Here is a 27,259-nt window from a genome sequence, read left to right on the forward strand (position 1 = left end):
GGAAGAAGACAAGACAACTGCCTCAGGATCCTCCCTCTCTTTCCCATCACCTGCCCCACAGATGTGATACGAGAGGGCCCCTCCTGGGGCTGTGGGGCCGAACACCCCACTCAGCACCCCCGAGTGCCCCATCACACAGCCGTGGCTGTGCTGGAAACGCCCCTGGCCAGCTGAAGTCACGTTGCCTAAATGGAGTAAAGGCTTTACTCCATTTCTCCATTCTTTACACCCTTTCCCTCCTCCCACCCTTTAGCTAGGGGCTGCACAGGGCTTTTGTTTAGCTGTGGAAAGGAAAGACAGCTCTAGACATTCAAGGCTTTGGTCTGCTAAATAGAGATGTGTCTGTGGTGCTTCAGGACAGACGCCAGCTGATGGATAGGGCAGCAGGAGTTTTTTTAGACAAAGAGGAAAGAACAGAACAAGCCTTGAACCTAGCTCTTGGCTCTGAGGAAAAAAATAAGAAAAAGAAGAAAGATATTTTGAGCTCACTAACAAGGTCCTATCTTTTGCTTATTTAGAGAAAAGTTTGAAACAAGGGCATAACAATACAGTGCAAGTAGAATACACAGGTCATGCAGAGCATAAAAGGATTGTATAAGTGTCTGTGTGTGCATGTGAGTATGATTTGCTTCTTATAACCCAGTTTGGTAAACCCTCACCTGAGAGATTTAAATCACACCCAATTTTCACCATGTTTGCCTCTCCCTATTTAGCAGACTGCAATGCAACTCTAAGAGATGGGTTGCCCGCTCTTTCAAAACCAGCTTACTCACACGAGGCATTCATTACACAGCATGGTAATTTATTTTGAAAGCAAATTTACCTTCCTCATCAAGCCACTGAGTTATGTGCAACCTGAACTATGCAGATAGACATGGAAAAGCAAGGTTTGGTTATTGTAAATCACTACCCTGGCAGTGGTCCAAGCTCTTAGGGCTTCAGCTGTTACACTAGTAGAGCACATATAAGCTCCCATATAACTAATCCACCTCAGTTACAAAAAACAATAATATTCCTATGTAAGCCAGTCATGTGAAAATTACCATGATTTTCTGGCAATGCTTGATAATTATCTAGTCCACTATAAGCAAAGCAGAAAAAAAAAGGGCATAAAAATGCAGAGATCATACACTATCATACAAATAACAGAGGAGACTTAATAGAGGTTACATCATTAATAATTTTTATAAATTCCAGCTGGCACATGCCTTAATAGAAAAGCCTGGGGAAGTGGAAATGAGGGCATATATTAAGAAAAAAGCATCATTATTTAAAATACTTTCAATTTCAAAATAATCTTATTTACGCTAAGTCAATTTTTAAAGACTCCACTACATAATTACAATCACAGTAAACAAGCAGTAATGATTTTTTTTCCCTTGTTCTGTACTGGAAATAAGAATAGGAACACAGACACGTGTCCCCTTGGGTGATGTGTTTTAATCAGGTTGGGTTTTATAAGGCCTTTTTCAAACTGATCAGAATAGCCTGAAGCCTGTCAGAAAAAAAACATGTTGCCTAGAATAAGCCTTTAATAATATTTCACAGCTGATTTGTTTGTGAGTTAATTTGCCCTTGAGCAAAAGAACAGGGTCAGGAGGCCCCTTGTATGGGTTGGTGTTGAGCACAGCACAAAGGAACTAAAATCATGATAACAGTACCTGGTTGCAGTACTGAAAAACAGGGAAGGAAGAGCAGTGGAGAAAAAGAAACAAGAGTTATCCAGGAGAGATGACTGTCACAATGCAAGCTCCCTGCTGATTTAACAGAGATCACGTTCTCTTCTCCTTGAAATACAGAACTGTCTATTCAAGTTCATTGGTTTAAACTGAGGGGAGTTATTCCACACTTAATGCAGCTTGTGCCACATGTAACCCTCAAACAGAATCTCACCCAGAAACTCTCTTTAAACCTTGAAAAGGTCACACACAGAACTCCTTCAGCCTTTATTATTAAAAGCTTCCTGCCTGGTTCTACTGTAGAGAAAAAGGCAGTGACCTTACATTTAATCACATCAAGGATTCTGTGCTTTAACTTACTTAAAAGACTCCTTATGCAGGATAGCTTTATCCAAGAAGTCTTTTGCCAGATAATGATGTTTTTAAAGCAGCGTGCAAAATATCTCTCTTGCTGCAGACTCCAGCTGCTGAGTCAGCAGCCTCTCCACTGCCTGCAGAAAGGAGACAGCGAGAGAGGTCCAGGGGAATCTGCATTCAGCCAAATCTACCCCGCATGCATGTGAAACCTAATGGAAATCAGTTGTGAGGCCCTACAGCTCTACAGGAGTACATGTGATTTACAGCAGGGCAAAGGATTTGCAGAATCCTGCGTCTTTGGTGCTTTCATTTATAAATGCTTCAGCCCGAGCAAAATTAATCTTCTTAATGAAGTAAAATGGAGGAGTAATTAGCTCCTTCACTTGCACATGTTTAACCACAATGCCTTTGCTGGGTTTTAGAAGTGCACAGGACTTCCATTTTTACCTGCTGCTTGGATTTCCCTGTTTAAAAATGCAGCAAATGTAGCTTGAAAAAAATGTTTCTGCTGTGAGCTGTATGCTAAGGCTCTGATAAATGCCTTGTCACATTTGCTCTGCTTTGTACTTGGAAAGATTCTTATTTGTTTGCTTTTATGTTTCTACAACTCTCTTCTTTTTTTTTGCACACCATTTTCAGGCAAGGGATAATTCTGTCAGGGATGACAGACTCTGTGGAAAACTTTCTGTTCTGCATTTGGCTTTTCTCCACAGGGATTATGTGGAGCTGAACAAACAAAAAAAAGGTCCAAAGTCTGCCTCAGAAAAGCCCCTTCTTGATATTTCATCTCAGCCCTCACAATTTTGCCATCTTCACGTCTGTGTGTAACTGCCCAGCACTAGATGAGGAATGGTGTCACCTATTACATACTAACATGACTTGAGGCAAAACAGGGTTTCCCTTCTGCTAGAAGACCCCTGAATAGTTCACTCCTGTTTGGGAACACTCTGTGAACCAAATTCTGATTTCTAAAAAGAAAGCTAGACAAGGTTTGGAGGGTAGAGGGGATGAAGGGTGGGCTTGTACTTGTTGGAGAGAAGGGAAAAAATTTGCAGGTCTGGGTCCTTTTCATTATCTTGGAAAGATGATATCACCTATTCTCACCCCAGCTTCTGCAAAACAGGGAAATAATATTTTTTTTATTACTGCTAATCTGTTCTGATGCTGTGAGAGTACTTCACAGCACTTTAGTGAAGATTCTTTTGTTTTCCATGGGCACCAAATTTCAAGGTAGAAAGCAGAGCTCAGATGTGCGCAACAGCCTTGGTCAGTAGAGTTTCAGGTTTTGGAACATCTCTTCCAGGGGCACACAATCTCTTACCTGTTTTCAGTACAAAACACATAAAGAAAGTTCATGGGGAGGAAAGAGTGGCTTACTTTGCTGTTTCTCTGGCTCTCCCAGGAGCAGGACCCGGCCTCCTGAGGAGCAATCCCTCGCTGGAAAGGGTGGTCACTCAGGCAGGTCTGGCAGAAGGGAGGCTCGATCTCTGAATCCCCCGCAGGTAAATTCATCACAGTGGACCCCGGGTATTTGAGGCTGGCATGTGGATGCTTCTCAACGTTGACCATTGGGCTCTTAATCCACCTTCGTACCTGCCAACACAGAAGCAGATTATGGACTCTCTTTGCTCTACAGCTGTTTGGATGGCACAAAAGGGTTTCCAATGAGGACAGTAGCACAGATTGGGGTAAATAATCAGATACGAGGATCAGGATCAATTTTCTGTAGGAAAAAGTACCAGGCGAAGTCAGGGAAAACACACATCATCATAGCCAGGCTCTTAATGCTGAGAATTCTTTGCTGCTTTGTGCAAGTCTGCCATAAGTTTATCTACAAAATAAAGGCTTTGTAAATATATTTTTACAGTAGAAGTAGACAGTAGACTTCTAAGAAAAGAGCAATAACTACCCAAAACAAGTACTTCCAGCCTAAACAGCTCAATTTCCCCATGAGAAAAGGAGACTGGTTTTGCAGGAATAGAATTGTAAGACTTGCTTTCTGCAGTCCTTTCTTTCAACAGCAATATCTCCTGTATCATCTTGGACTTCATAAACTACCTCAGCCTTTTCTGTGCCTCCTATCACTCCATTCAAGAGTCAGTTTCTCTTGCTGACCTGCCCCAAATTTTGAACCTGACTCCTCTAACCTGCCTTCCCCTGCATTCTCCTCATCTCTGCAGCTTCCCAGCTAGGACCCAGCGCACTGCAGTAGGAAGGACACTGGTTATGAGCACAGTACACTGTGCTGGCAAGGCACTGTGTCAGCCTTGTGCACTTTGTTTGCTCATCCTTTCACTTCTGTGACTGTCTCTTTGATGTGAATCAACAGTATTGGATTTTCTGAGACATTAAGTGAGGAGCAAGAGACCTTTCTGAACTCTTTTTCCAAGTTATTTTGCACTGTGAAAGCAAAAAGACCACTATGTGAGCTGTGGTATACTTGCACTGAATCTGATCAGAACTCTGTCCTTTGAATGCAAATCATGGATAGGGATGTCTCAGGACACGCTCTCCCAGCCTGGAGGGGGGCGGCTGAGACCGCCACGGCTGACAGCCCAACTGTCCTGCTATTGACAGGATACAATCTCTTTCCTCTGTGATCTTGGTGTCCCTGGCCTCAGCAGCTCCATTCTTCATTAAAAGATGGTATTTGCCATTAGAGGATGCTTTACATCAGGAAAAAAACCATTTTATCTTACATTAGTCATGAGCAGGATAGCAAGTGCTTGATTAACAGTGGAAATGTATATCACAGCAACTGGTAACCAGGATCATGTATGATAAACAAACAGAATGAGACATCTATAACTGGCCTTCTGCTGGTGACTCCTCCATGAGCAAAGCGCCTGCTCTGCTGACCTGCCGGAAATCTCAAGATTAGGAAAATTTCTCTTTCCTCTCTATGGAAACCAAGCAAATATATTTCCTTCTGTGGGCAAATGAGCCACTTTCCAGTGCATTCCCCATTTGCATTTTTTTGTGTCAGTTCATGTGGATAATATTACCCTCTACATCCATGTTCTGCAGCATCCCCACAAAATATCCAGACTGCTTTAGCTTCAGGTTGATGGATTTAAGTTGTAGGGGGAGGGATTATTTTTTTCAGATTTAATTTCAACAAATGTATATTGAAACTGATCTTTTAACTCAGGCAGATTTTTTTAAAATATATATTTTTGTCAAGCATAATTGATTCTATGATTGTTAAGCACACCTTTAAATACATTATTGTCTCAAATAAATACATTGTGTCTTGATCTAATTTCAAATTTTGGTGTGTTGAAAATAATAATTATATTCATGGGAAAAAAAAACCCATGCTTGATTTCCCAGTGTAGTTTTATTACAGGAAACATTCAATAATGTGATTCTGGAAGAAGCAAATGTCTGTTGAATTTTTTCTTTTTAAGATATACCTGGTGGTCACTTAAGTATTTTCTGACCTGGTTCTGGCTTTCTTCCTCAACATCCTGCAGCTTCAGTCATTTCACTATGGATGCACACAGTGTGCAGAAATGTGCATGAATAAAGAACCAAACTGACAGCAGAAAAGGACCTTGGCTGCAATGAGCCCCAGGTTCAGTCTTCCTTAAAAATTCAGGAAATATAGGCTTGTCTTTTTCTTGAGACTTCTCAGTTGCATATGGAATTCACATGTAAATGTGGATCTAAGATTTCATTAAGACCCTGTGATGTTTGGTTTTGTGATATCAAATTCATGACATTTGCAGTGATAGAGTTAAACAATAATTTCTATTGTAACTTCACCTGTTTTTTCACTTTCTTGTGTTTCCATTTACATATTTCTAACCTTCCTGTGTATGAAAAAACATTCCAAATATGACCTGGGTGCTTCTGATATATGAAAATCTGTTGGTATTGAATGATCTTGTAGCTGTACCTTTTAATGGCAATGAAATATACATTCTGCAGTATAATGGTCATGAATTAAAAATTAACCACTGGTGTTTTAATGATGAATGAAAGTAGCACAGAGTGCATTTTATGAAGGTGCACACCCCAGAATGTAGATGGCATTTCTCTCTCTAGCATCAGGAAGTGGTTCCTGAGTTCATGCTGAATTCTGAAGAGTTTTTCTTTATTTATTATTTACTCAAAGCTGACTCCTGATTTTAAGCCAGATACACATCTTTTTTTATGGATTACTCATTTCTGTTTAAAAATGTTGGGCTAAACCAAAGTTTTCACATGATAGGTACATATTATTTATGTATTATGGCCTGTACTGAGAGATGAAAAATAAGCATGATCATGAACACTGCTCGGGTCATATTGTTGTTCTGTTGAATGAAGCAGAGTTTTGGGGAAACTAAGACGAAAAAAATTCAGGAGAATCAAGCTTTGAGATTGAACGAACCAGCATGATTGGGTTGTTTTTTCTTTTCATGGTTGGGAAAAGTTCCAATAGGTTAGCACACCCACAAATGCACTGTCAGAGGAGAGCTTTAAAAGTAGTTTTTCTTCATGAGGTCGGACAAAGTCCAGGTTCATGTACATCCAGCCCAGGACACCGTGCTGACTCAGCAAGACACACGTAACATTTCAATAAACTCAACTGAGTCACTCTGAAAAGTAATATATAATCAACAAACTTCAACAGAAACCCAAGGCCTGCACAGCTGAGCCCAGGGAAGTTGTTTTCCTTTCCTGGGCAGCCTTTGCCCCTGCGTGAGGTGCCGAGCAGGGGCGTGGGAGCTGCGCTGGGGCTGGAATGCAGCGCCTGCCAAGGAGCTCTGCCAACGCCTGCCATGCCGGGCTGCTTCCTGGGCTTGCCTGCATGGAGGTGCTAAAGTCTGCTCTCCAGTCACAGGTTACGTAAATGCGCATGCAGCCCTTGTGTGGGCAGCTTGGTTCAGAGTTACGGCGGGTTTAAGTAGTTCTGCAGACATTTACTCCATTTGTCTGAGTTGAAATTTCAGATTTTATTCTGAATTGGGAGGTTGAGGAGGACTTTAATGACATTCAACTCCTCTAATTTCACTTCTTCAGCTAATTCAGACTAATGCCCCTCGGTATCCCTTTGCAGACAACCCTGCATTTGATTTTGAAATTCATAGATAACACTGAGTAAAATGCACAGAAGAGTGTAGAAAGTTCAATGATTCACCACTGACTTTTAACATATATCCATGTCCAAAGTCATTGAAAATACTGATTTGAAAGTAGGAACTGGCAGCAACTTCATAGCAGCAAGGTCAAGATCAGACTTTGGAAGAAAACCAATTTCCCTGACCATTGCTATGCAGGTCTTGGCTTTCTATTGATGCTTGTAGATTATATATTACTTTTCAGAGGGCCTCAGTTAAGTTTATTGAAATGTTATGTATATGTATTAGTCACCGAATTGTAAGTCAACACTATAGGCTTTTGTCTAGCTTTAACCTTAATAGACTTCAAAGATTTTTTTTAGGTTTTAATATTTACATTTACATTAGACAAGTGCCTTAGATCTATAGCTCTGTTTGACTAGGGCTATCTTAAATGTCACTAAGGGATTCAAAGTGCAAAGGTTCATTTCTTTTTAATTCATTTCCACTAAAAACAATCCTACACTGGATTGCACAAAACTAAAAGGAATTTTAAAGGAATTTCTCAGAGTTTCTTCCCTGATTCGACAAATTAAGATTAATGACTAGCAGATGATAGTTTGCTATTTAGGACATTAGGTGATCATAGAATCATGGAATTATTTGGGTTGGAAGGGACCTTAAAGATCATCTAGTTCCAATTGCCCTGCTGTGAGCAGGGACATCTTCCAGAAAACAAGGTTGCTCCAGGCCCCATTCAGCCTGGCCTTGAACACTTCCAGGGATGGGGCATTCATAACTTCTCTGGGCAATCTGTTCCAGAGCTTCATCACTGTCATACTGAAAATTTTCTTGCTAATACCTAATTTAAACCTCTTTCTGTTCGAATTAACGCCTTCTCCTGTCACTACATGCCCTTGTAAAAAGTCTTTCTTTAGACTTCCTGTAAGGCCCCTTCAGGTACTTAAGATGCTGTAAGGTCTCCCCAGAGCTCAAATACCAACGTGCTAGGTGCATAATTCTTTGTGGTGCTGTAAGGAATATTTTATTATTCAAATACATTGTTTTTTTTATTCTTATCAAGATATCCATTACCACTAAATAAACTAGAGCCTGCTCCTAAATGGGGGAAGCAATCATCCTCTGAACTTCCTCTGACAACTTCTGTACTTTTGTTTCCAAGGCAAAGCTCCTAATTTTGACCGGAAATTTAATCCACCATTATAGAGTATAAGCAGCAGACTAAATGTGTCTGAGATAATCAGCTTTAATGTAACTGCTCATATGAATAATTTCTTAAAATTAAGAGTTTTGAGGTTGTCAAAGCAAATAATTTCAACTTTTCCAAAATCAAAAATTTCACATTTTCAAGTCAAATGACATTTTTTCTTTCTTTTTATTATTGTTTATTATTGAGATAGAAAAAATTATTTGGAACAAATGCAGACAACTTCACACTCTCAGACTTTCATGACTGTGAGTAAACACTTCTCCACCCTGCCACTTTTTTTTTTTTTCTATTGGTGGTTTTGTTGGACCACCAAAGGAGCTCTGGAACTAGTCAAAGTTGTTTGGTATTTCTTGCATTTCTTGCAATGACAACAAACAAAATTGATGAAAATTTTCAAGAAAAGTGAGTTCTTTCAAGAGAAGTGTGTTCAAAGTAGTGTTCTGCACCTTTTTAATCTGTAGCCATGTTTCACTAATCCCAAACTAAACTGAAATGTGACTGTTGTTAGAGAACAGCTCTAAATACCCTTTTCCCAAGTATGGCCTGTAGCATTGCTGAAAGGTGCACAAGTATTTTTTAAAAGGCTCTTTATTTTCTGAGCCTTGTTTTCTCAAGTTTCTTTGTTTGCTTTACTTTCTGAAAACATGATATCCAACAGTGATAATCTTAGACTTGAAAATTGCCAGATGTGATTAAATGAGATTTGCCAAGTTCCAGGGTTTTTTTCACTCCTGATTTTTCCTGTTATGTAATAGCAAACAGATAAAGCTTTTCATTTAATATGGCTCAGTTGTCAATGGCATCAGTCGACTCAGCACATTTCACACTTTAATCGGCTATCCATAAGCCAGTCCCCAGCACTGCAATCATGAGGAATATTTTCCATGAGAGAAACACCAGCCTGTTCTCTGGGCCTCTACCAATGCAGATGTGGCTCTTGCTCAGAGGAAAAAATTTGCCAGTGGCACCAGTGACCATCTTGGAGCATCCTCCCTGTCACTGGAGGCTCTGAAAAACCTGGTGCTTCACAGGACTAGATGAGCTTCTTTGCTGGCTTCACAGCTGAACACTTGACCTTCAGAACTGATGAATACACAAGAAGAGAAAAGGCAGGTTATGCAGGGACATAATGTCTTGCAAGATTAGGCCCTTTGTAGATGTGGCAGTCACTTCACTGCACTAAGCCCCAGTGAGTGATATGGACCATGGACCATGGATTTTAGTAGGAATATGCAATAAGGTGGGAAGATACACATTCTGGAGTAATATTTGTGTGAAAGAAAAATGGCATAAGATTGTAGACAAATTTGATAGACCATTAGATGTTTAAAATTGAAAACATTTGCTGAAGATTGAGCACAAACTGGATGATGGAATGGCTTGAGGAAAACTGTGGAAAAAACTGCTTAGAGGTCCAATATTATCAGGCAGTTCTCAATGAAACATCACACCCATCAACACAATAGTATCGAATGTAATCTGACAGCCTGTGCAACTCTGTGCTCTGCACAGCAGCATTTTCTCCCTCTGAATCTTTGGACGGGCTTTTTAAATATTTTTTGTGGGAAATTGGAATAAACCACTCTGTGCCCTTGAATTTTTCTGTACTTAAATGCCATTCTTCATGAAAGTTTGTTTGCATCAGTTATGGGTTATTTTGGCTCTAAGTCAGCTCCTTTACTCTGCATGTTGAATTTCCAAGTCTCTGGATATGCTTTTCCCTACCGGCCAATACCGAACGCCTCGAGTGTGATCTAGGTCAGTGTATGTGCCTGTGTTTGAGTTGTGCCTCCCTCTGATATCAAATGTACATTCCTCCTTCTCTAGTTGCTGTTCATCTGATCCCTTCTTTCCTTTTCCTTTTCCTATCTAATTGCACCCTGGACAAGGATTTGAATTTTCATCCATTATGTAAACCCGAGGCGGACAGAGAGCTCTTGGAATCATCTCCCCCGAAGTCTCGAGGGCGACTGTCAGGAAATCTATTTAAATTACAATTAGGTAGATTAGGGAATGAAAAGCTCCGTTGTTCAAACTGTATACAGTCATCTACTTAAGTGGAAAGTGGTAAACGAGAGGCAGGCTGATTAATGCCCCGACTGAGATCTAGCACTACTCTCTAGCTGACTCTGACATTTAATTTGTCATGTCCCATGGGAAATGCGGCACAGCAAAAGAATCAGTTCATCAAATCACCTCGAGCTATTTTTTTTCCCTGCAGATCTCTGAAACACAGCACTTTGTTGATTAATAATCACATTTTATTTTAAAAAGGAAAGTGAAGGGCAACTCGCTGCATAGTCATCATTTGCTGCTTTCCCTGCAAAGCCGAGAAGCCACTCGCTAAAAAACAGAGGCCAAATAGCACAGCACTTTGTTTCTGTCCAAGTCTGGATGTACATGCCCTGGATTCAAGGAGAGTTTAGTCCTCCAGCTGCGCCAGGAAAAAGGTTACCCACATGGGAGAGGGATCTGGGGAAGGACACATTTGCCACAGCTTACGGTGGAGAATATTCTTCACTGGAGCCCCAGCACACTTTGCTATTGCAGGGGAATATAGAGCATCTGGCAGAAATCAGATCTATCCAAGGGAAGGCACAGCAAATATTTCAGTACTTGTTGTCATCGCTTGCAATGTTAACACATCAAGTAAATAAGGCAGATTTTTATGATCTTAAGTGTGAATGACATGTCTCCAGGCCCCAGAAGAAAGTCAGCAAAGGCAAGATTCTTAAAAAAAAATATGTCAACATGTGACTGCATTCAGGCACTAATCCCAAAAGTTGATGGGTACCAAAATGACTCACGGAATCTGGAATCCTCTAAATATGGGTTTAAATATTTCTGCTGAACAAGTTGTAAATAATGTAAGTCAAGGCATGAAGAGGAGCAGAAAGTGTAGGCACACCAGTATTGCAAATAACTACTGTTAATGGGCACACAGCAAACTGCCTGGTTGATTTTACTGTTCCAGTAAATGGGAAAGCTCTTGCCAGCTCCAATAGTGCAGGAGAAAGTTTGTAAAACCTACATCTCACAGTAATGCCTAAATTAACTTTTGCTGTGCCCTCACACTGATTTTTTTGTAATGTGGCACCAAAAAATTCTAAACAGCTGAATAGGCACCACATAGGATTTTCCTCTTTTGCTTCCTCCCATGTTGTCCTTGACAACAATTGTTAGTGTCATGGGATTCTTTTCTCTGTGAATAAATAAATAACTGATGTGTTGGAATCAGGTAAGAGCTCTTGGATCAATTGCAAGCACTGATGGCACTTGTTACTACACAAGATGAGACAATAGATTCATTGTCCATTCTGGTGTATAAACACCCTCTGCGTATTATGTCAAAGAGCAAAACAAAACAAAATGGGGTTTATTGTGCATGTGCAAGTGTAATCTTTCCAGGCTACCAAGTTAAAAGTGCTTTTCATCTAGATCAAATAAAAACAACATGAACAATACAACCCGAAATCCTATCCAAATAGTCTGAGGCTGCTCGCTGGTACCTTCTCTTCTCTATTCTATGTTTTATGTGAGGAATGCCAATTGTCAGTAAGCCTAGGCAACATTTATTTTAACTCCTGCTTTGATAAACACCACATCCCACATCTATTAGTCAAAGCCTCAAATCAGTCTGCAGGGTACTGTGAGCATCTGATCCGGGCACAGGAGCTAGGGAATGCATGCTTGGATGTGAATGGCAGCAAAGGTAGGTGAATGAAAAAATTCCAGGCAAAACAAAGATACTTCAGTGTACATTTTCTACACCTCAGTTTCCTGATGCAATGGTTATTTTGTATTGTTCAGTAATCTGGGCTGAAATAGCCCAGTATTATAAAGTTTAACTGCAGTGCAAGAATAATGACTGCAGTGGCAGAACATTATGTATGACTGGTTACAGCTCCAAGTCCCATTCAGTTGTCATTCTTAACTATTCAAAAGCTTCATACTGTCAGAGCAGGGAAGCATATTTTGTGCGTCCTGAAATTAATAACTTCTCTATTTCAAATTTGAGCTTAACTCTGCACTTCACTAATCTCCTTTAGATTTGGCAGAAGGTGACCCTTTTAATTTGTTATATAACTTTGCACGGCATCCTAATTTTTTGTCACTCTTTAAAGCAACCAGGACCACTAGCAAGCTGATTTAGGATGCCTGGTCCTTCTGGCCTGTGAGAGAGACATAGCAAAATATTCACAGAGCTGTGAGGCGCACCATACACCTTAAAAAGCTGCACTATTCCCAGAGGGGCTCCTGGTGAAAGATGACAGTAATTTTTTACAGATCAGCTCCTTTGACAGGAAAGGCTGGGCTGGGAGCTGGCATCAGCTGGGATTTCAGCAGCCTGTGCAGGCCCATGTGTAGTGTGGCGTGGCAGTGCCATGGGGGAGGCTGCCACAGCCTTAGGCAAGCCCCACTTGAGCACTCTAGGGTGGTCCTGTCACCTGTCAGACTGGGTAACACACACAAGGCAAAGGTCTTTGCTTTTCTGTTCCAAGTCAAAGGAGATATTGAGTAATAGAATCATAGAATAGGTTTGGGTTGGAACAAATCTTAAAGATCCTCTAGGTCTCAGCCCTCTGCTATGGGCAGGGACACCTTCCACTTGACTAGGTTACTTAAAGTCCCATGCCACTCAAATTAGCCATTTCTAAATGGCATCCCAGATGAGATGCAGTGTGCAAAACACCAATAAATTTCCATCACAATCTAAAAGATTGTTTTATTCCAAACCGTACAAGAACTTATGACTTAAAGACCATCATCAGCAGGGATTTAAGCTAAGAGGAGGATTTCTAGTTCAAGTGTTTTGACAAATTGATTCATTGCCAAATGTGACCAATTCTCATAAGATCATTTACTGATTTTCATCACTGATTTTTTCCCCACTAGGATGATAAAGTGAACTTATGGAAAGCAGACCACTTGATACATACTCTGTCACTGTAGGAGGACATATGGTCCTGAATAATTTGAAAATAAAATATACATCGTTGTCTAGCAATTGCACAGGCTGAAAGTAAACCTCCTTGATACAAGAGACTCTTTTGAAGTTAAAATTTATTGGTTAATGATTCAAAATTTTCTGTGCATGATATTCTTTAGAGATATGTAGTAAAATCTTAGCTCAGGCTATCTTAAAGATGGACCAAATGTTTATAGCATATCCTGCTTCAAAAGCTGCCAGCAACATTTATTTATAATCCCATGAGGAGGAAACTATTATTTTCTAGTTACATTTCAATCTACTTGGAAATCTGCTTGAATTTCACCAAGCTCCCCATCACTCTGTGATGACTATATGCCTCCTCCATTTGAGAAATAGGTCTTACGAGTCGAGTCCTCCTTGGAGAGGGGGAAATGACTCAGTGCTTCAAAAACAAAACAGCAAACACAAGATGAACTAACAAATCTGAAACCCCATCCCAATGCAATTTCATCACCTATAAAACTGCAGCTGTTTCAATTTGTGAAACTAAGCAGTTTCTCCTGCACCTGTCAAACCTGCCTGGCATTTCAATAAATTGCTCCATGTGTTGTTTTTGCTCCTGCTTAAAAATAGCTTGAGAAATATGGTTTTAAGAAGGGCTAAGTACAGACAAAAAGTACAGTTAATCAGAGTAAAACCACATTTTCAAACTGCCAGTCAAAACCAGTCATTCATATGTATTAAAGAAATAAGTGTTCTTAAGTGAAAAACACAGTAACAGATGCAAACCAGACACACTCAAGAAGTACGAAACAAGGGAGGCTTTATTTCTGCCCTTTACATTATTTCCTTTCTTAGCTTAGTATTTTTCCAGGGGCACACTCACACATGCAAGAAACATATTAGCCAGCATTTATTCCTTGTGGTCTTCACTTTATTTACAAGATGACAGCAATAAAGAGCTTTGGTTTAGAAACACAAGCTGAAGTGTAAGTCACCAAGGCTGACTTGTCAGCTTGTGGGTTGGTCTTCCACATGTGTAGGTTATTTGTTTTGGGAAGACTGTGACTGAAGCAGCTTGTTTTTTAGTCTCTTATTCCATCTGCTTTGTTATGTGTAGATTTTCTTTTGCTTAACTCTTGCAAATAAAAAATAAATATTCTGAAGTCATTTTGGGCAAAAGCTACTGAAAGCTAACACATTTTTCCTCTGAGAATGCCAACATTTTTGAGGCTTCAATGCCAAAACAGGTTAAATAAGAATTATGACATCAGAGAAAATATTAAAAATACCCTGCAGGTAGGATAATTTACATGGTTTCAATTTGGTGTGCAAATCCTTTTACAGGACTGCTAGTCACCAATGTAAATTACTGTGTCAGAGGATAAGTGAAATGGAGAAAGCAAACAGAAATTGAAGAAGGCAAGTAGAAGGAGATAATACCTGACACGGATAGGTTTTTAAATGGACTGAATAGTTTTCCTAGTATTGTGACCACGAAATAAAGGAAATCAGATGACAGCCTAGCATTGTGGACTTGGCCGGTAACATCTTTACTAAAGACAACTTTTGGAAAAGCAGCAAATGCACCAAACTCAGCTCATCTCCATCCTTGCAAATCATTTCTCTCATTGGCAGAGCACCTGGACGTGTGGCATACCTGCTCTTGATTCACCTGGTAGGGCAAGTGAACCAATTTTAGGTGGCATGCGTACACTGGAGAAACCCAGTGTGGTTGTCTGGATCCCATATAAACACACAAATGTGCAAAGATACTTAGGTGCAGAAGCTGCTGGAGTTTTCCAAGGCTCACACAAGTTACTCCAAGAGCTTTGTAAAGCACATTGCTAGGTTGGGCTCTCTAGCAGCTTGCAATGGAGAAGCAGCAATCTCTGCCTTCAGCTCTGTATGGGCCTATTCAGTATGCAGGATACTATATGGGAAAGGTCCAGGCTGGTTAGCCCTTGGAGAGAAAAAAGGGAAAAGTATGATGAACAGAAGAATTTTGTTGAGAAGAAGATGATTTATTTACATATTTAACTTCTGGATGACTGCCAGTGTGCTTGGAACTGCACAGAAAGAGAACCTCATGAGGCTTGTCTCATATCTAATTACGGCTCTTTCAAGCTTAGTATATACAGAATAATTGGGGAATGGAATGAACAATCTCAGAGTAGCTCTGACCTTTTTTCACTTCAACATTTCTTAATTAATCTTAAATAGAGAAGGAAATAATTTATTTAGTCTAAGCAAGATATCCCAAAGCAGTCACCTTTGCTCTCTTATCACTGTACAAAAAGAAAAAAATGCAGCACAGAAGAAGAGACATAAAAAATAAAGGAACTTTTTAATCTGAAATGTGACCTCTTCCTCTCACAGGGAGCTGATGGAAGGTGCATGCATGGACACCATAGGCTTAGGAAAGAATGGACACTAATGAATGCTTCTTTCTGACAGGGTGAATCAAATCTCACAATCTCCGTATCAAAAATATACATCTCCCATCTCCACCACGTGCATCGTAGCTCCTGATGTTACTCATTGGGGAGACACTGTCAAATTAAAATGCAGGAGGTAAAAGAGAAGTGTCAGGGTAAAGATAATGAAGAGAGACTCCAAATTCCATCCTGATGACTGTGTTTCTTCTTGTGTCTCCACCTCTCTAAGGTCTTGGTAGTGTTAAAGATACCTCTGGATGATGGCTGCACCTTTAGGATGCCCATCTACAGAGCTGCTAAGCATTAAGCAGCATTTATGTTCATCTTTTTTTTTGGGAGTTCAGGACCATCCCTGACTAGTAGTGCTAAATAAAAAGGCTTGGTTATTAATTAACTTTTTCTACCAGTTTCTGAGATGAACAAGAAATCAGTCTGAAGGCCGTGATATTGCTGTATAAAGGGACAGGGTGTGCATGGAGCAGGGGAGAAGATGACATGGAGCCAGAATGCAAACTGAACACAAAACATGGAGGCACAGCAGCTGTAGTTTTAATCACACCTCTAGTCTGCTGGCATAAGAAGAAAAGGTCACACTACAGAAATAAAGGTTGCTTTGGTTTGTATTTCACAGGCTGTCCTCCTCCAACATTACCTTCCATTATCTTCTCTTCACATGAATTTTCTTACAGTTATTCTTTATATCATAGCCTAACAGTCAGAAAGGTTTTACACAGAGGATTCCCACAGTCACTTTGTTCCCATAACATAGAAGTTTAGTCCAACACTCCATCCAGAAAAGTTGATGTTACAACAGCTGTCCCTACAAGGAGCCCTCCTTTGAGTTGACCCTTAAGGAATGTGGTATCCAAAGTTTTGCATGAATCAGAGTGTGTCAAACAATGTCAATATGCTTCAAAATGTCATTAATTTTAAAGCTAGAAATAAATTATCATTATTCAAATTCCAACCTACCTACAGTTTAGGCCATTAAAGCTTAACAGTCTTTCATTAGAATAATGCAGGGGTCTTTTCAGAAAACAGAAGATACTGAAATTACTCTATATTTTTTCACTAATCTTAATTAATTAGCATGGAAGAAATTTCAAGCCATTTTATGAACCTATTCTTGCGTAAATTTTTGCAATACATCTAAATTTGTATTGTTGACCTGCAGTTCAAGCATTTTTCTTAATAACCTTTTTCATTTATTTCTGCTACACAGTTGAAAACTTTTAACAGCCCCAGTAAAAAGCATACATATGAACTGGCTGAAGCAAGACAAATATCTAATGAAACAGAGCACAGAACAAAATAAAAGATAACTTTCTCACCTATAAGCCCCCAACTCTTCCCCAGTCATTCATATTAAAATAATTTTGATGGCAACAGTAGCGAGTGATTTTGACTATCTTATTTGTGTCCATGAAGTCTCAATTGAGATTTGAATTTGAAATATTTAGGTGCTGTCAGTGTCTTTTTCTCTACTCTGAAGAGTTTGCAATCTAGACAGCTGGCCAAGTGATGCTTCTTACGATAGTTGAGGTGGATTCCCAGGGTCAAATGTTACACAGGAATCTGAGTTGCTATGAGTTTGTTTTCTCTTTTAGCACCCAAAAAAACCTCCAAACCTCCTGAAAAGGTCCCAGCCCACAGGGATGCTGAAAGAGTGCTGATGTGGGCAACTGTGAATTGAGCCTTTCCAGAACAGGAACTCCAGGGTCATGTTCCATCCCCGTATCACACCTGTAATCAGCTGGCAGTGGGGCAGTGGATGCAAGGTTCCCCTTCCTCCTTTTGAATACTGAGTGTTTTAAGAAAAGTCCTAAAGTGTACTGCCTGACTGACAGGGATTTTTACCATCTGTAGTCTTCTGGAACTTTTCAGAAATCAACTGTATGCCCATGGCATGGTTTGCACAGTGTACAAATATATGTGTAGCCCTGAAAAGCACAAGCAGACAGGTTGTTGGCATCTGAAAAAGCAACCCCTTGACTACTGAGCTGCAGCATCTGGCTATACACACAGCTCCTCCTTCACTGCAACTGGGACATTAAACAGTTTACTGCTGCTGGTGGTGGACGCCGAACCAATGTTTGTGCACACCTACAGCAAAAAGAGGCTGTCCTGTGCCTTGCACAGCTCATCATCCATGCTTCTGATGTTATGCAGAAACTTGGTTATTGGGCTTTTCTTGTGGGAGACACAAAAGCAGTGAAATAAGTGCTGGATTATGGAGCACAGCAGGCTCCAGTCTCAGGCTGTCCCCTCTTCAGCCATTTCCTGATGGGCCACAATATGAGAACAGGCTTGGTCGTGCTGGAAGACACTTAAAGACAAACATGACCCTTGGCACTCTTGACTTTGCAGGGCAGGCAGAATCTCAATTTATGATGCTTTTTCCTTTTGCAATCTTTTAATGAGCTGAGTAGACTGGAAATAATAGCTTTTCAACTTAACACAGTATCTAGCATCTTCTGATGCCACTGCCATGTCAGCAGACTGTATTAAACACTTCTGACCACTTGAAAAAAATTATTTTGGTGCTGCTGCTGTTAAGCTGCTTAAAATGCCAGCATAAATTTCAGCTACACAAACCCAAGCAGATGCTTGCTGCTGCTCTTTCAAGGAAAGGAAAATTTTATTTTAGTGGTGGAAACTTAGAGTAAAGGTCAGGAAAGAAAGAATAACTGTTGTCTTGTATATAACTGTTGTCTTGTATATGAGTTTGTCTAACTGACTGAGTTACCTATTTTCACTTTGTGCATTTATCTGTGAAATTGCTATGATTATTCTACCTTGTAAGGATATTTTGAATCTTGGCTAATTGCTTGTGAGCTGATCTGGAAATCTCTCAGTACAGTCTTCAATAAACATTAAGATTTATTGCTTTTGGAGCTATTGTTTTCTTACTCCCTATATTTAATAGTCTTGCTATAAAAGCAACTGTTGTAAATAACAACCACTAGCAATTATTTTGTGATAATGTGCTATTTAGAAAAAAACCTCATTCTTTGTTATTGATTTGATTTTGCAACACAGTTTTGTTGTTTTAGGTTTTGCTTGGCTTTCCACTGCTTTAGCATCTCCATTTATATGTTTTTCTGCAGAGATGGTTCCTGTCCTCCTGTTTTCTTCTTCTTTACATCAGCCAATTTGTTAGAAAGATATAAGCTTTCCCCTTGCTTTCAATTCTCTGATTACTTTCTCTATGGACACAACCCTTGACCTCCCTTGAGCTTGTAACCCTCATCAAAGCCATGTCTTTAATTAGCAGCTAGGGTAGCATATACACAGAGTTGCTCCAAACTCATAGTCCTTCCCAGTCCCTGCAGGTCATATTTATCAATCTCCCCATTTGGCAGAGGGATCACATTGATTTTTCAGCAGACACAGCTGTCTCCTTTCTTAGTATCTCAGTTTGCATCACCAGCTACCACATAGCTAAGGGTGTCCAAAACCTTCTCTGCTGTTCTTCTTGCTGACATTTTCTTGCATCACAATGTTTTTCAGACAAGTTGGATGTTTAGACTAAGGGTAAATGATACTGAGGCTGCTGAGCTGAGTTATGAGAGCAGTGACAACATTGTGTCTGGGGTAGAATTGCTTTAAGAATTTGACTGCACACTCTGTGGTATTTAAAACACTGTTAATATGCGCTTGGTAGAAGACTGGGAGATCTCACAGCTGGCCCTTCCCCAAACAGAAGCCATGCTCAGCTCTGAAGGCATGTAATGAAGGCAGACCAAAGCACTCTTCAGGCTCAAGCAGTATCTAATCTGATCTTGAAAGGAATGAGCCAGAGCAGGCTCTCAAAGGAACCTCCCCCCATTGCTATTTGATTTTAGTGATGGTGGGTAATGAGGACCTGAAAGTGGTAAAAGAGCTGAGAGCATGTTTGGAAAAATCCCATCAGAATCTGAAATTAAAAAAAAAAATAGAGAAGTCCTTTCTCAGAAAGAGTGAGGTGAGATAAAAGTAAATCTTTAAATTAATTCTGTGCTCTGAGTTTTCCAGGAGGACAATGATGTACAGCATAGAAGAAAAAATCTTATGGGACTACGTGAACAGAAACAAAACTATCTCATCTGAAGGGAGAGCAAATTTTAAAGAGGTCAGTAGAAAATGAGATAGTATGCAACATGCATTTACCAGTATGCCAGACTTGCCTGATGTCTTCCTTTGATGAGGCAAATGTGGATAATCTAATCTATATGGTCTTTGGTAACTCAGTAACACAGCGATAACACAGGGGAAATAAGTTAAAATGGAGAATAAGAATAGTCTTAAAAATATAATAATGAGATATAGGAGCACACAAAAAGTGTATTGTCAAGAGGAACATTACTACTGGAGATGTGTTTGATACAGAACCTAGGCTTGTGCTCAGAGAATTTGCCAGTGACACACAGATCTGCTTAGCAAAAGACGATAGAGTGGGGGAGAAGAGTGGGGTGGAGGTTAGAAGTGTGTAGCAGACTCCATGAGAAAGAACTTTGAAAGAGGACTATATGGATGCTTTGGAAACCCCAAAGAGATCTCTTGGCCAGCAAATATGACAGCTGACTCTGTCTTTTAGAGTTACTGGGCAATGGAAAGTCTACCCTAAAGGAAGTGTCTAAAGGAAGTTGTCTTCTTTAGCCTAGACAAATACAACTGAAAGAAGAAATGACTGCTCTCTATAAATACACCAGTGGTTGTATATATGAGGGAAGGGCATGATATTTAGAGGTTATTGCTTTGTGTTAGTAAAAGAGCAAATGGGAATAAATTGGTCATGTGTAAAACTAGGCTGAAAAAGAAAGGAGGATTTCTAAATTTTCAAGCAGAGGGATTTTTTCCAAAACTGGAAGAGAACTGGGCAGCTTCAAGCATTAGCTTGACAAATTTGTGGTAGGAATTATGAGATTTGTTTAGGAAAGAAGATCAAGATTAAGTTTAAAGAATGTGGATGTGCTTTCTAGTATTACATATTTTATGAAAGAGAATTTTTAGAGGTTAGAGGAAGGAGAAAGGAATAAGAAATAAGAAGACTTTCCTCTCTCTTGATCTTTTTTCTTTCCTTTTCTCTCATTCTGCTGTCCTTCCTCTATTCTTCCCTATTTCTTTTTTCCTTCTATTAATTTTATTCCAAGCTATTATACTTTAGTTTTAACAGCACTTTCATATTTTAGTTTTGAACAAGGGACTCACAGATACTTTCTTGTCTAGATGTTACCAGTTTTGTCTCATAAATATTTTCCTGTATGCTAGCTGAAAACCAAAATATTAGCAGTGATCCCAACCCAAAGCTCATCTTGGTTTAATGGGAAGACAGAACAAAACAATTCTTTTTTAAATGAAAAACCAGTACTGGGGCTGTACACCGTTTCTCACCCATGCTCATATTTCATCCTATGTGTTTACTTAATGGCTTTATCAGGAAACAGTCAATAGGCAGAAGATGAGAAAACTATTGGCCAGCTCAGTGATTGCTTGCAGCATGTTTGAAGCCTGAGAGAGATATAAGGCCACCTTCATCTCAGTCACCTTAAAGCCCCATGGTAATTGTGGTCTGCAACGCCCAGGTTTTAGACTGATGAAGGCTTTTGGAGCTGTGTTGAGCAAAACTGGGAGCTTACAGTTTTGGCTGATGCTGAGAAAAGCTATGGATGCTCAGCACCTCTTTAAACAGAACAAGTGAGATGGGAAAAAATTCTCTGCTGCAAGTCTTTGCCTTACTTGCAGTCACCCAGGATCCTTGTCTCTGGAAATCAGCTTTAAAATTTATGTACTTTTGTGACATTGGCCCAAGCAGGTAAGAAAAGCAGCAGTATAATCAGTCATCCCATATAAAGCTGAGCTTTTCCCATGGTATAGACATCTTATCTCTCATTTTCTTCTAGGTATGCTCCCAATTACCCTAAATAAAAAGTATCTCCAGCCCTTAAATGAATTTCTAGATTTGTAAAAGTGGCAGATCAGAGAGCAATCCCTCCACAGCACAGTCTACCAGAGGGACTGTAATCCGTAGGAACTCAGCTGGAAGTACTGCATTCAAGGGCTTTCTGTATCACTAAATTACTGTAGTCCTAAAAATGACATTCAGGTAATTCTGCAGTCCCTCAGCCATGTATTGCCTTGGGCTCTAATGCAGCCTGGGCTGTCATTTTCACGCATTATGATGTTTATGGGTTAGTCTTTTCAGCTTGTATATGGAGAAAGCTGCTGGTATGTAGTGCCATAAAATATCAATATAGAAAGGAGAAGGACATGGCTTCCACAAACTGTTTGTTTGAAAAAACTGCATAGAAACAAAGGTTGCTATTTTCTCTTCATTCTTGCACGTTCACTTTGGCTTGACCTAAATTGCTAATTAATGTAAATTTTCTCAGTGAAAAAGGATTATGGATATTCTTTCCCTTATCAGGTTTCAGACTAGCAAATCCTTAATCCCTGCAATAAACTTCTTTTCTAAGACATGCCCTGTTTCTTCTTTTTTTTTCCTTTTATGGAAGACAGCTATTTCATTTCCCATTTATCAGTCATTTATCTTCTTCACATTCTGAATAAATTTGTATTTGGTCTTGGTCCAGACATAAGAGGATAATGAATTTCCATATTCACTGAGGCTACCATATCATGAACACAGTATTTAAGTGGCAGGGACAGTTCATCATCACTCACCCTGGTTTACCATGTTGGTTTGTGTTGTGATATATGGCATGGCATGTTATTTTGATATGAAGGAGGTCATATATTGTAAAATACTATCCAACATCTTCCTAAGGTAGGCCAATGCAACAGGAGAGACAGTGCAAATACCACAAACACCCACCTGACAAAAAACGTCTGGCAGGGATGGCAGTAGGAGAAAATGAAAGGCCCCTCTGCCCTGGGATATCCATTGGCCAAAGAGGAATATCATATTTGTAGGTTTATCACATTCAATGATCTTTTGAATTGGGAGCTTCCTGCTGTGTGGGCAATCCTGCACAGCTCTGAAGGATGAGACCTGCAAGCTCCTCACAACAGAAGGATGTGACTTCTGACAATTAACAAACCATGTTTATTTAACTTTGGGAAAGTCAAACTGCTGCTAGTATATGAAAAAAAAAGAGGATTTCCCAGCCATTTATAGTCATAGCTGTTTAATGGGCTATTTATATCAGTATCCAGTATGCAATGTCAGTGGACAAGGAAAAGAATAGTAGTAAAAATGAAGGTAATTTTGTGCCATCAGATGACAAAGTCTTTAAACCTCCCAACCTTGTCAGGAGGTAATCCTTGATGCCATGGCCCAATATTTTTTGAACAATGGTGTTTATAATTTGTCTTCATTAGATTAACTTCAGATTTCCCCCTTGTACCTATGTATGGTACCATATTTAACCCAATATTTAACCATTAAAACTTCTAATTCTAGGGACAATTACTTGTTACGTTTCTCACAATGAAAAAAAGACTGCCATTGTAAATCCATTGGTTTTCTCCAAGCTGCACCCATTTTAAGTGGATGAATTCCCTATTTTGTTGTTCCAACCCCACCAGAAGTGAGTGCTACAGGCTATTCTGCAAAACAAATAGTTTCTATTTCCACTTTTATTTTAATTAAGCATGCTGCCCTTTAATTTCAGCCTTTCCTTCCTGTTCTCTGACCTCTGGACATGATTATTAGCCCATACCCTGAATCATCTGACACAGCAGGCAGCATCCCAGAGGGGCAGTACTTCGTCATCAGAGAATAAGCCAGGCTTAAAAAAAAAAATCTGTTCCTCAAATTCAAGTCAATGTTTGAATGCACTTTCAGTCTAATCTAAATCCACAGACCTCTGTCAGTCCTTTCTGCACTCTTGTACACAGCAACAAACAGGACTGCAATTTAATGAGAGCATAAGGCTCAATGGGGAAATGACAACTATGAAGCTACATCTGGTACTTTCTTCCAAAAAAAAAATCTGAGTTCAAAAAATAGCAGCATTTCCCAAAATTTAGTGTGTTTTACTCTACATTGATTTGGATTTTCTAGAATTAGACTTGGAAAGCACCTTTACTAGAAATGTGTGCTTTTGAGGAGACAGACACAGTGATTTCAAGCTGGAAGGATCAGAGCCCCATCCCTTGTTTGACCATAGACCCTGGTGGAGATCTGGGAGCAGCCTGCGCAGTACCCAGATAACAAATCTCTGGGTTTCAGGCATCTGTCAGTAAAGAGGGAGAGCAGTACCTCACCCAGCAGCCAGGACTGCCGGGCTCTGCAGTGCCAGATCTGCCTCCCACTCTGGATGGATGGAGGATGCATCCACTGGGTTGCTGGTTATGGAGCTCTGGTGCTGTGGGGATGCAAGCTGTAAAACAGCTCTACCACACACTACACTCAGACCAAGAAACCTTGCAAGTGTGCTTCTGTACACACAGGATTCTGATGGTTGTTCAGTGGACCAAATCAACTCTTGAACCATCTCTTCCTGTTCTCCCAGTAGTTAACATGCAATGTATCACCAGTCCAGCAAATGGAAGATATATTTCTGGAAGCCAGAAACACATTATGAGCATGTAGCTTTTTTTTCTTTGTGTGTGTTTCAAACACTGACATTGGACAATGGGGATTTTCTGCGAGGAAGGTAAGAGAAACATCAATGAACACATGTGTCTATTAAGATAGAAAAGTATAGGGAGAGAATTCCCTTCTTTGTGTCTCTAAATTGGTTTTACTGATTTTATCTATGTTCATCACAATAGCAAAAAGGCAACATCTGTTAAAATGAAAACCTTCACAAACCAAAGACAGCTATTTGTCCTGTTCCACTGTCCAGGACTGTATCAGTATGCCAGTTTCTTCAATTATGACTACAATTAACAATCTCTTTCAACAGAAAATTCACTGATTATCAGTGTAGGTCTGAAGAAAACCCCCACAAATCACAATTTTCTCTTCTTCTAGAACAAAATTGGGTAGAGGTTTCAGGTGATAACTTCTCAGTGGTTTAAACAGATAGAAGACAGTTGCCAATACAGGAACCTTATACAGGAACTGTAAGCCAGTTACTTTCCTCTTTAATAATACAATTATATTAAAACTTTCAAGCAGTTTTAAAAAAAAAAAAAACAAACAACAGATGACCTTGCTGATAAGCTGAGTATCAGACATACATGTGCCAATAGTAATGTACTTAAATGAGAAGCATGTTGGGATAACAACCATTTTTACAGGCTGAATTTATGTGTTGTTTGAGTTATCAGTCTGAGGCTTCTACAAACCACCCTGGAAACAACAATTGTTGGCTAACACTGCACTTTTTTCTTCTGAGTGACCCAGCTAGTATTTTCTACATCTGCCCTTGAATGTGGCATCTTGGTGCCTGAAAGGGTTTGACCCCAGCTTACAAATTAGTTGCTGGTGTAGGCTTAATTTTTTTTGCCTGAAGGGTTAAAAGGACTGACCATATTCTTGGCATAATGGAGAGAGAGAGAATGAATGGGGATGAATGAATGAATGAACTAATGAGTGAATGGAGCAGCTTATCTGCTCCTACTCCAGTCTGTTTAAAGAGAGGGTTGTCGTTTTAATCACTCAGGAAATCCTTTCCGTAGTGTAGTCCCTGCTAACAATCTCTTTCTGATGATTTGCTTCTGCTGTCTGGGTCTACCCAGACTTATCCAGAATACCTGTCCTGCTGCCACATGGAAATGACTTTGTTTCTCAGGTTAAATAAAGAGTGTGCAGTATTGTCACTAGAAAAGAGTCAAAGAAACAGAAAGGACTTAGCTAGTGATGAGATAGAGTTACACCTGTATTTCTTTGTGGACAGCATCAAATAAAATGCATAGAAAACATTTTCTAAATCCTGATATGTCTAAGTTAACGAATATAAAAGAAAATAAAATCCAGGTGTAGCTCAGTCTTACTCTTTTCTCCTGCATGAATTATGATTACAGGCAAATTACAAGCTGTGAAGTATTTTCCTGAGCTCACAAATGCTTCTTTGTTCTCTTTTTTCCCCTACTTTGTGAGATTATGTATGGATGAGGGTAATGCTATACTTCAGGAAAGTAAATGGAAGGTGTGGAGGGAATCAACACCCTAGGTGGATGTGGAGGAGCGAGTCAGAGACAAGCTGCAACATCCCTGCACTCTGCTTTGGAGTGCATTATCCCAGCCTGAATAGCTGCCTGTATTGCGTCAAGCCCTGGGGTCAGCTGTGACAGAGATACACATTCCACAGCAAAGAGTGCTGATGTAATGCCTTTGGAGCCCCCAGCCTCGTCCCCCTACCCTGCTCCTCTTCACCTACACTGCTATTGCCCTTGGTGTTCATCAGACCCCCCATGCCATGGGCTCCGTAAAGTAGGAGACCAATGCACTTTACTTCTTCAATACTTTCTGCTCTGGCTAAGTAAGAAATGCAGCGATAATAATAAAAATTTAAAAAAAAAGGTATTAAAGGAAAATCTTACCCTCTTTTTAAAAAACTGAAAGGCTGAGCACTTCTTGACTGGAAATCCATTCATGTCTTTGTTGACCATTTTCCACAGTGAAGGGTACACAGTGATAGATCCAGTGTGCCAGTGTGGCACTTGCTTAGTGCATCTGTTTTCCTCTGTGTTCTTTCAGCTAATGAAGACAGAGCAGGGCAGGAGGCTCACCGGCACGGCTCAGGCAGCTGTCCTTTACACATCCATCCTGCTGCACCAGCTACTGCAGCAGCAGCAGCAGCAGTAGAAGCAGCAGCCTTTTCCAGCTTTCAGATGCAGCTCTCTATTAGCTTTTTAAAACCATCCCCTAAATACATATACTCCTGTAAAATCCCGTGACAGCTCTCAGATGAGAGGCAGCAGACCTCAGGCTAAGTGGGGCTCACATAAACCCAGGTCCATCCATCCTGTGAGAGTTACTGGTACCACATGCTGTATAAGCACAGAGGATACCGTGCTTGATTTGCTATTCTCCTTCTTCAGGTGGTGCGATTCGCTGCTGCTTGAGATGAGAGCTGGTTTTGATTGTGCAAATTTCAGTGGGAGCCGCAGTTCAGCAACAGCAGAGAGAGAGAGAGGGAGGGAGGGAGGGGAAGGGGGGAAGGAGAGAGAGAGAGAGGGAGGGAGAGATGCACAGGCAGAGCAGCTGAACACAAATAACCATACAAAGGATAGTAGGAAGGCTCTGGGAAAGAAGTGCTGAAAGGCAATATCTTTCCCCTGGGAGAGTGACAGGGGTAGCTGTCATTTTATATGTGAACAGTGTTTGAGTAAGACGAAAAGAAACATGGGTCAATTAAAAAAATGTTTTCCTATGTTGTTCTGATTTAAACAGTGGTACTTTGGAAAAAAGCCCATCCAGTGATCAATGCCACACTGGGTTATGTGACAGGACATGCTGTAGAGAGTTCAATGAGCTTAAAGGAAACCCACAGTTCCTATAAAGTACATTTTTTATATGTGGTGCAGATAAATGTGAACCAAGCAGACACTGACACATTTGTCCAGATATTTCCGTAGAAACATAGGTATATAGCTTTTAAAACACAAAGGGTTTTTTCATTAGAAATAGGACTGAAAGAATCTTGAAAAGGCACCTTTTTAAACTTCCTTTTTATTAA

At 40.1% G+C, this 27,259-nt stretch overlaps 1 protein-coding gene across 1 annotated transcript in view; it reads right to left on the reverse strand.

Annotated features, from left to right (window-relative positions):
• SGK1 (serum/glucocorticoid regulated kinase 1) overlaps nucleotides 1-26,660 on the reverse strand; it is a 70,115-nt gene extending 43,455 nt beyond the window's left edge. The window contains exons 1-2 of the mRNA XM_064413244.1: nucleotides 26,121-26,660; nucleotides 3,414-3,629 (exon numbers count right to left, since the gene is read on the reverse strand). Coding sequence (XP_064269314.1) covers nucleotides 3,414-3,629; nucleotides 26,121-26,189 — 285 coding nt within the window. The 5' untranslated portion in view covers nucleotides 26,190-26,660. The remainder of the gene's footprint in view (nucleotides 1-3,413; nucleotides 3,630-26,120) is intronic.
• Between the last annotated feature and the right edge of the window lie 599 nt (nucleotides 26,661-27,259).

This window comes from Passer domesticus, chromosome 3, assembly GCF_036417665.1.
Source record: "Passer domesticus isolate bPasDom1 chromosome 3, bPasDom1.hap1, whole genome shotgun sequence".
Lineage (NCBI taxonomy): Eukaryota > Metazoa > Chordata > Aves > Passeriformes > Passeridae > Passer > Passer domesticus.